The 10,155-nt window shown below is 42.9% G+C and overlaps 1 protein-coding gene across 6 annotated transcripts in view; it reads left to right on the top strand.

The window, feature by feature from the left end:
- The window catches only part of Pard3 (par-3 family cell polarity regulator), a 539,860-nt gene that overhangs the window by 333,622 nt on the left and 196,083 nt on the right, over nucleotides 1-10,155 (top strand). For 4 of the 6 annotated variants that reach the window (XM_036187591.1, XM_036187588.1, XM_036187587.1 and 1 more), the window contains 3 exons: nucleotides 1,144-1,333; nucleotides 8,493-8,644; nucleotides 9,670-9,714. In XM_036187591.1, coding sequence (XP_036043484.1) covers nucleotides 1,144-1,333; nucleotides 8,493-8,644; nucleotides 9,670-9,714 — 387 coding nt within the window. The remainder of the gene's footprint in view (nucleotides 1-1,143; nucleotides 1,334-8,492; nucleotides 8,645-9,669; nucleotides 9,715-10,155) is intronic. The other 2 variants (XM_036187590.1, XM_036187589.1) reach the window with 1 other exon arrangement.

Here is a 10,155-nt window from a genome sequence, read left to right as displayed (position 1 = left end):
CCTATGGTGGTTGTCCTGTGAATTCAGCTTCTTACCAGGTGTGCACCTGGACCAAAATTTTGTCATGGTATCTGTGCTCAGAAACAAATGGCACAGATTTTGGAAAGAAGTTGCCAGAACTGCCAGTGATAGGGGATAAGGACAACATTTATACTCCAGCATTACCTTTAGGGACTCGAGGACTTGGAACATAATTTTGTCCCAAGAAAGGTTGTGATGTGTGAATGCCATGCTGAACTACGAACCTCAACAAATTTTGCTGCAAGGGACTAGACAGAGGACAGAGATACTTGGAGCCTTTCCTAACTGAATGATCAGATTTGACATCCCGTCCCCTCGGTGAAGGCCTCAGAGCCTCACAGAACACATCTGGATCTATGTTAAGCCATTCACTTCTAGGCCACTCTCATTTCAAAGCCATTCTCTCGGGCTTGTATGCCGGGCTTTGTCAAGTGTCACTTGGATTCATCATGGTTTAATTTTCTCGCCACTTTCTGGGATAAATGCCACCATTCCTGCTAGTAGAAAAGTCATAGCTGCCATTCCAAACCTAGCTCTGATAATGTTTGTTTACATTCTCAGCAACCTACCCACGTCTGCCCATCATCCGCCCATCATCCGCCTGGGTGCACACAATTGGCCCAGTCCTCACACTGAACTTATTCTGCCCTCTAGGTACTTTTCCTCTTTCGTTAGGGTGTGACTCACTAAAGACAGAGATGATGTCACCTAGCACTTGCCTGTCCTGTACCCAGTGAATGAGTAGATAAATGATCACTGTGAGTTTGTGGGGTTCCCCTTCAGAATTCCTGGTAAAACTTCCCCAAGGACTCTCATACCTATGAAGCTGTGTATCATGTTCACATTAAGACAATGTGGAGGTCATCCTTGTCTTTGGGAAACTTAAAACCAGAGAGGTCACATGCCATGCTGCATGCTGTATAACGACGCTGCAGAAGCAGTCATATGGACCCGAGGTTTGTGTGTGACAATGCTTTATGAGAAATAAATATACTAAATCCTCATTCCCTCAGGTTGAGAGGGCATGCCAAGACTTAGGGGGTTCTTTAGGTAGCAAAATTTTACAATTAACAGGCTTGGCACCTGCACTGACATCTAGAATTTCTCCTTTTCACTGGTCAGGTAAATGCCAGCTGTCCCCCACGGTGAACATGCCACATGATGACACGGTCATGATCGAAGATGACAGGCTGCCTGTGCTTCCTCCTCACCTCTCTGACCAGTCCTCTTCCAGCTCCCATGATGATGTGGGATTCATAATGACGGAGGCCGGCACATGGGCTAAGGCTACCATCAGTGACTCAGCTGACTGGTGAGTAAGCAGCCCAGGGCTGGAGCTTCTTATTGGATAAATAATATTTAAGCAAATTCCTGAATTGATTCCAACAATTAGATTAAAAATTCACAGTTAATGTGCCTGGGAACTAGAGGAGACCTATTGCAGGGTTTTTTTCTGTTTGTGGATTATATGCATATATGTCACATGGGTTGGGGTGTGCTCCCCTGGGAGTGTGCATATAGAAGCCATAGTTTGGTGTCTTAGTTGGGTTTTCTATTGTTGTGATAAAACACCATGACCAAAAGCAACCTGGAGAAGAAAGGGTTTATTTCACATATACTTCCACATAATTCATCATTAAAAGCAGAAACTCAAACAGTAGAAATCTGGAGGCAGGAGCTGATGCAGAGGCCACGGAAGAGTGCTGCTTACTGGCTTGCTCAGCTTGCTGTCTTATAGAGCCCAGGACCACCAGCCCAGCGATGGCCCCATCCACAATGGGCTGGGTTCTCCCATATAAATCACTAATTAAGAAAATGCCCTACAGGCTCATCTATAGCCAGATCTTATGGAGGCATTTCTCAGTTAGGTTTCTCTCCTCTCAGATGACTCTGGCTTGTGTCAGGTTCTCATAAACCTAGTCAACACAGCTGGCATTGGGTGTCTTCCTCAGTGCTGTCCAGCTAACTTTTTTTGATAGTCACTCACTGATCCTAGATTATGTCAGTTAGCTTGGCTAGCTGTTCAGTACCTAGACTGTGTGCTGGAAATCTGAACGTGAGTCCTCATGCCTGTGCAGCAAGGACTTTGTCCCCAGAGCCAAGTCCCCAGACCCAGCTGTCCTCTCTAGAGTTATAGCACAGCTGTTTACTAGGCTTTGAGATGCTTCTGTCAGAGACACAGACTGAGAATACTCTCCTAATAATTGTTTTTTCTTTTTTTCCTTTGTGACAGTAAAAGGAAGCATTTGATGCTACTCAACTTGTATGGCACTCACACACCTGTTATTTAGTCTACGTTGCTTGGTAGAAAGCAAGTTATCAAACAAAGCTTGTTTCACTGGGCATCTCCTACCCACTCCCCACCTGTTCACATTAGGCGTTAGGTTGGAGGTGCTAAGGACTGGCATTTTGTGTTTACATTTTCATGATGATCTTAACAAAGTAAAACATCCTGGTCTCCTCTTCACCCTTCCTCCCCACATTTTTCTTACCCCCTCCTCCCCACCTTCTTCATCTTCGTTACACGAGCTCAGGAAAACATGGTTAATATGTTTGCTATCTCTGCCGATGTTCTCTTGAAAGAACTTGACCTGTTCCTGGGCCCATGAAAAGTTTATCACTAGCTTTTGTTTCTTTCCTTTGAATTCTCTTTTGGATATTCAGGACATAATAACAGAGCTGAGCCAGAGACCATATGATAATAGCTGAGCCCTGTCCTCTGTTGTGGGTGGGGAGCAGAGCTGAGCCAGAGACCATGTGATAATAGCTGAGCCCTGTCCTCTGCTGTGGGTGGGGAGCAGAGCTGAGCCAGAGACCATATGATAATAGCTGAGCCCTGTCCTCTGCTGGGGGGGCGGGGAGCAGAGCTGAGCCAGAGACCATGTGATAATAGCTGAGCCCTGTCCTCTGCTGGGGGGGGGGGGGGGGAGCAGAGCTGAGCCAGAGACCATATGATAATAGCTGAGCCCTGTCCTCTGCTGGGGGGGAGGCAGAGCTGAGCCAGAGAACATGTGATAATAGCTGAATCCTGTCCTCTGCTGGTGGTGGGGGGAGCAGAGCTGAGCCCTGTCCTCTGCTGGGGGGGGGAGCAGAGCTGAGCCCTGTCCTCTGCTGGGGGGGGGGGAGCAGTGCACCAATGCTCTTACTGTGACTGCAGCTTGCTCGCTGGAAGCGAGAGCAGAAAGGAAGTTTACATCTGTCTCGATGGTGTTCTTCAAGGAGGCAAAAGCCTTTGAGTCTCCACCATAACAAGCCGTTGTGAAGGGGGTCTGCAGAGGAACAGACAGATCTGCATTGGTACAAAGATGTGGGCTTGCAGGGAGAGCTCGGAGCACTAATTTCCCTGAGGTGGATTTGAAAAACAAGCAATGGTGGTGAGAACATCTAGGATTTTTCCTTGGGAAACAGGGCAAAGAAACCCTAAGGGAGGGTTATCTAAGCATGCATGCCAGCTGCTCAGCCACAGGGCTGGGAATGTTAGCTTTGCCTGTCTGACAATCTCTCCCTCAACTCAGATGAAAATGTTAGAAAAACAGAAGGTCAGCAAGGCAAGATTAATAACTGGAATTTCAGTAATGGGGCGAAGGGTCGATATGGCTTCTTCAGGGTGTCATCTGCCAGCCTTGCACTCTATCTTGATAATATTCTAGTGTACTGTTTATTGTGTCTGAAATAAGTCTAATGAGCAGATTAATCAGGAAAAATTAATTATGTCACATTTTAAGAATATTTAGTTATTTTAAGTCTTATTAATTTGCAAGCTCATTTGACATTTTAAAATGTGTGCATTTATAGTTGACTGCATAGTTATGGAAGGCTAAATGTGTCAAATGACTATACTTCTAATTTGCTAACCAATAGAATATACTTTTCTCAGTCTAGTAATTGATGTAGCAGCCATTAGCCATTTTTTTTTAAGAGAGGAGAAAATATAACATCAAATTCTAATTTTGATAATAGCAATATTTGGGCGGATATGAAGTAAATTTGAAAGTGTGCTTAGTAGGGATTTAAGCAGTGTTGGCAGGAAGAATTTAAATTGCTTTAAAAATTCTTTGCTAGAATCTTCTGTTAAAATTGTATTTCATCAGGGTGTGGGTGGTGTACATCTATAAGACCAGTACACAGGAGACCAAGGAAGGAAGATTGAAAGTTTAAAGCCACCATGGGTAAAAGCAGGGCTCTCAAAAATAAACCAACTAATGGAGCTGATGAGATGGCTTGGTGGAAGAAGTGCTTGCCCCACAAGCAGGACAGCCTGAGTTTGGATTCCTAGCACCCACATAATTTCTGGGCACAACTAGCAGACCTGGAGATGAAAACTGGGGAACCTTAGGGACACGTGAGCTAGCTTTGACTAACAATACTTTGAACCCTGGGTTCAGCCAGAGACTATGCCTCGGTAAATAGAGAACACTGAGGAGGATACCCACACGCTAATTCTGGCCTGCACACACATGTACATAGGCACCCTCACACAGGTGACCAGATGCAAGCTCATCACACACAAATACATGTGTAAATAAAGAAATAACTCTATTTCAAATCATTGTGTCTACAAATGTAATGCTTTATTGCAGTTTTTAAAGTGTTCCACATGTTACTTCATAAAATGTTTTTCTGCTAAGCAACTAAGAAGTCCACTTTGCATAGAGAGAAGAATGACTGTTACTAGAAATATATTATTTAGTGTTTGCTGCTACAGAATTGAGTCATGGTTATCTTATGGATGTTGTTTGGTTTATTTTTGAGACAGGATCTTACTGTAGGCCTGGTTGGCCTAGAAATTGTTGTGTAGACCAGGCTGACCTCAAACTCACAGAGGTCCACCTGCCTGGAGTGCTGGTGTTAAAAGAATCACCACTATACCTGGCTAATTCTGGGGGATGTTTTTCTCTGGATATTATTGGATATCTTTGTCAAAGGTTGATCCTAGTATTTAAATTGATACATTGGATTCCTAGATAAGAATGATAAGACTTCTTAGAAATTCAGACTGTTAAAAGTTTTTGAGTGTCGTGATCCTGTGTCTCCAATGAAAAGACTGAGAGAGACTTCAGGGCTAACAAAATGCCATGCACTGAGATTTAGGCTAGCATTATAAAAATAGGAACTGGGGGCTGGAGAGATGGCTCAGGAGTTAAGAACATCTGCTGCTCTTCCTGAGGACCTCAGTTCAGTTCCCAGCACCCTCATCAGATAAACAACTGCTTACAGCCACCTGTGACTCCAGCTTCTGTGGGGGTGGAGTCCAATATCTTCTTCTGGAAGCGGAGGGCACCCCCACCTACGCATGGGTATGTTACTTCCAAACATATACACATAATGCAAAAATAAAAAATCTAAAATAATAGTAACATAAAAATAGAAACTCTTGCCTTGCCCTTGGCTGGTCTCTGGGATTTAGTTTTCCTGGCCTTTGACTTAGGGGGTACTGCTGAAATGTGGGTGGAGAAGAACTTAAGGACAAGTTCACTGTCTGCTACAGATCTCTTCCTCTCTGACCCTGCCCACCTGCCTTGGGTCACATGTGCACCCTGCTCTGTATTTGGTATTCACGATCAGGCAGGGTGTCCATTTCTTTATGTGTTTATTAAAGACACCAGCATTGGCATTACTAGCATAATCTGAGATAGCTTCTCTTCACTGGGTAATGATCATAGCTTATGCATGGCAGTATGCAAAGGGCTTTTACCTGTGTTTCTGAGGTCTCTCCGTAACTTAGGAGATGAGTGAGCCAGCTACTCTGGGGAGCACATGAAGGCTAATGGGCTCAGAGTACTCCATGCCATTCTTCCAGCAGTAGGGTTTTCTTGGAAACCTTCCTTCACCTTTGGCTGAGCACTTCTTCAAGAGCCACCTGCTGCCATGTCATTTGTTTGAACTGCAGTTAAAATTGTGCTCTGTACTCAGACCAGAGCCCATCCCTTTACCTATGTGTTATTTCACACAATACTGTGCAGGCTTATTGTGGCTCACAGGCAGGGAAACATGGGCAAGTCTATAGTCAATTCAGCTGCCTCAGCAGCAGCCCCCTCACAGCCCCAACATGACACATTAGTTAGCTGAGGGGAGGGGTGTGTTAGTTAGTTTTTCTTGCTGTAAAAAAAACACCATGACCAGAAGGGACTAGTGGGAAAATGTTTATTTTGGCCCACAGTTCCAGAGGGCAAGTCCATTATTGCAGAAGAGGCATGACAGCAGGCTGCCTTAGCAGGAAGCTGAGAGATCACATCTTCAACCATGTGCAAAAGGAGAGAGAGTTGAAAGTGAGAAGTTAGAAACTCTCCCCCCTTCCCCCAACCCCATGACACACTCCCTCCAGCAAGGCTCTGCCTCCTAGCTCCCCCTCCCTCATGACTTACTCCCCCCCAAAAGGCTTCACCTCCTAATCCCCCCATGACACACTCCCTCCAGAAAGGCTCCACCTCCTAAACCCTTCCCTAGTGACATACTTTCTCCAGCAAGACTCCACCTCCACATTCCTCAAATAAGCCACCAATTGGTGACACACCTTTCAAATACCCAGCCTCTGTGGGGACATTTCACATCCAAACCAATGTGGATGGTCTTCTACCTGGCTAGGGAGGTAGGTTGGCTGTATCCTCCAAAGGAAACCTGTTGTGTTTATCTCTCCAGTGTATCAAATGGAGAGAAGCTGGAGCTGTGTAGGAGTGCATGGTAGTACCTCTTAAAGCATTTTATAAGGAAGAGCAGTTCCATGTGGCCTTCCTGAGCTTCCCCTGGGAAAGCACTGTGGAAAACCTCATCACCTGCTGGTTGCCTCCTGCCTCTTCTCTTCCCTTCAGCCACCCTGTGGGTGCCACCCAAATCAAATGTCATCTGAATGTAGCCATGCTTCTCCTGCTTTCTCAAGACTTCAGTCCTCTCTCAGCTATTAGAGCGATGTTTCTGAAGAACTTGCAGAGAACAGGGATCTCTCTTTCTGTATTATCGTGAGCTAGGTCTGCCCGGCCCAGAACCTTCACTGGAAGATGTTCTGTTGGAAATTTACCGAGCTGGGATCTTTTCAGGTGATTGGCTATTTCAGAGGGACTACATACTCACTACTCAGCATTTTTTCTAAAATACAAGATAAAGAATGTACACATACACAAGCACATACACATGATCAGAACACATCCTTTTTTTTAAAATTTTTTTTTCATGTACCCATGAGTGCAGGTGCCCTCAGCGTCCAGAAGAAGATATTGGGGTGGGGGTGGGGGAAAATTAAAAAAAAAAAAAAAAAGATATTGCACTGCCTCAAGCTGGAGTCACGGTCACAGGTGGTTGTGAGCAGTACCTGTTTATATGATGTGGATGCTGGAAACTGACCATTTTCCTCTCCCACAACTTCTTCCAGTTCCTTCCCGTTTCTCTACCCACCCAGCTCCCTGCCCTTTCTTTCTCTCTTTAAAAAGCAAATGGACAAACAAACAAAACAAAAAACAGGCAAAAAAAAAAGAGAAAAAATACAAGAAACACACACAGACACACCATTAGAAACACAAAATCAGAGATAGTAATATATGAGCAAAAGACTCATGATAATATAAAAAATGTCCGAACAAATCAATGTGAGACAAAAGGTCTACAAAAAAAATACCATTTTGTATTGGCCATCTACTGCTGGGCATGGGGCCTGCCCTTAAATGTGGTTAATTTACCCAATGAGATTCCACTGGAGAAGCTAGATTTTTCTTTGCAAGTGGGTGAATTACAGATACCTTCTGGGTTAGGCATGGGAGCCTGTGTCCACATCCCGCTCTCAGTTCTGGGACCCCCTCCAGCTTGAACCCGTGCAGGTCCTGTGCATGCTGCCAGTCTCTGTGAGTGCATATGTGCATCAGCCCTATTGTGTCTGGAAGATGCTGTTTAGTTAGACTCCTCCATCTCATCTGGTTCTTATCATCTTTCTCCTCTTCTTCTCTTTACCTCCCTGAGCCTTGAGGGAGAGGTGTGATGAAGACATCTCATTTCAGATGGAATGTTCCAGAGTCTTTTGGTGTCTGCACATTATCCAGCTGTAGGTCTTTGTGTTAGTTTCCATCAGAACTCGTCTTTTTTGAAATGGCTAAATTGCAATTTATACAGTTACGTGTTACAGTACAAGGCAAGTCTTGTCAAATATTCAGCCTTTCCAATGTCTGACAAATAGCAGACTCATTTTAAACAAAAGCAGAAATAATGATATATTACCAAACACGATGAAGAAACAGGCAGAAGGAAACAGAGAAGAAAATTTACACCTACAGACTTACTTTAACATTGAATCAGTTTTTATTTTTCCTCTTACTTTCCAGTTAGTCCCCTTTTAAAAGTGAGGTATATTGTGTTATTTAGTTTAAATCTTTAAATAATATGCATCTATATCTATCCATGCACTAAAAGATAGACGATCTTTTCTAAAATTGAATATCTCTACTTTTTAGTAAATATTTTCATGTTTTTCTTTCTCTTTACCCCAGCTCTTTGAGTCCAGATGTTGATCCAGTTCTTGCTTTTCAACGAGAAGGATTTGGACGCCAGAGTATGTCAGAAAAACGCACAAAGCAATTTTCAGATGCCAGTCAATTGGATTTCGTTAAAACCCGAAAATCAAAAAGCATGGATTTAGGTAGTGAGTACAATCTCCATGAATCTTTATCTGAATAAAGGCGTGGATGCTGCCGGATGAAACTGAAGGTCCCAAACACGTATCTACTTATTTTTAGCAATAGAGAAAATAAATTAAAAATGTGCCAATTTGTCAAAAATTGGTTTTCTTTGTGTTTGAGATACCCATGCTATTCATAGTAGCATGTTGACATGATAAGCCGTATGTTGACATGTGCTTCTAGATGAGAAAGGATGCAAACCCATGCTGTGCCTTGTTGCTTCATTTCAAACTGAGGTATTTTAATACTTTGTCCGTTTGAGAAGCAGTTTCCCTGAGAGTTCATTTGGTGAGATTTTTAACTGGACACCGTTTTTGGAGAGAAACCATTATCTCAATCCATGTCTGGGGCTTGGTTGCCAATGCCCTCCTTGATTGCCCTTCTTGAAGTGCTAACTGATAGAACTTCTTCTGTTTTAACAACTGCGGCCTTGAATCAAATTAATACCTTGAGAGAATATATTCTAGAGCAAGTTTGGGAGCAAATGAGAGGAGGGAAATAGCCATAGTTGTTCAGCCAGACACCAATCAGGTAGTGTCTCTCTTTAAATCAAAATCTACCCCTGGAAGTAATTCAATTAATACACGTGTAAACTAAATTATTTTAAAACCTTTGTTAATCAACCATAACGTATGCTGTTTTCTGGTGGCTGTTTGAATTCAAGACTAAAAGCATTAATTTGTCAGATATATCCATATATATAAAATTAGACAGTGCACTGCCTTGGCTAATGATGATACACTAACATACAAATAACACATGATTGTGAGAGGAAGTGACTGGCATACTGCATGAAGATACTGCTATTTTTCTCCTTTTAGTTTTTGATTATGAATATTTGCTTGTTGTTTCTTTCTTTTTCTTTTTCTTTTTTGCATGGAATATTGCCTAAGAATTGTGCTTTAACGGTTGAGATTGGGGGCGGGTTAAGGCATGTCAGGCTTTGGGGACTAACTGGGCTAACCAGTCTACATTTACCTTTTAACAGTAGCTGACGAGACTAAACTCAATACAGTGGATGACCAGAGTGCAGGTAAGAATGGACAGTTAGACTGTTGCCATAGAAACCATGGTTCAAGGAGCTGAGCGTGATTATAGAGCTGCCAGTCATGTTGCCTGTAAGCACTGGTATTCTGGTCTCACTTAGATGCTTTCGTTATGGGAAATTGAATTGCAGGAGAAAATACATTTTTTTTTCTGTTATGAGAAATTCATCAGCAATATTTGTAACAGATGGATTGGGATAGACTACCTTTGTCATGTTAAAAACCACCTTAGATTTGTTTTTAATCTTACTTGCATAGGAGTGTTTTTGTGGTGATTTTTTTTTTTCCTTTGTAAATCAAAATCCTAGGAAAACATCTCTTATTTGGACTCTTGGGTTTTTTAGTCCTTATGTAATGTCTTAGTTATTGCCAGTTCTCCCAGTAGTGATTTTTATTTGAAAAATAACATCATCTTTATCAGTAGCTCT

This window comes from Onychomys torridus, chromosome 5 (genome assembly GCF_903995425.1).
Source record: "Onychomys torridus chromosome 5, mOncTor1.1, whole genome shotgun sequence".
In the NCBI taxonomy this organism is placed as follows: Eukaryota; Metazoa; Chordata; class Mammalia; order Rodentia; family Cricetidae; genus Onychomys; species Onychomys torridus.
This window is presented reverse-complemented; position numbering and strand designations above follow the sequence as displayed.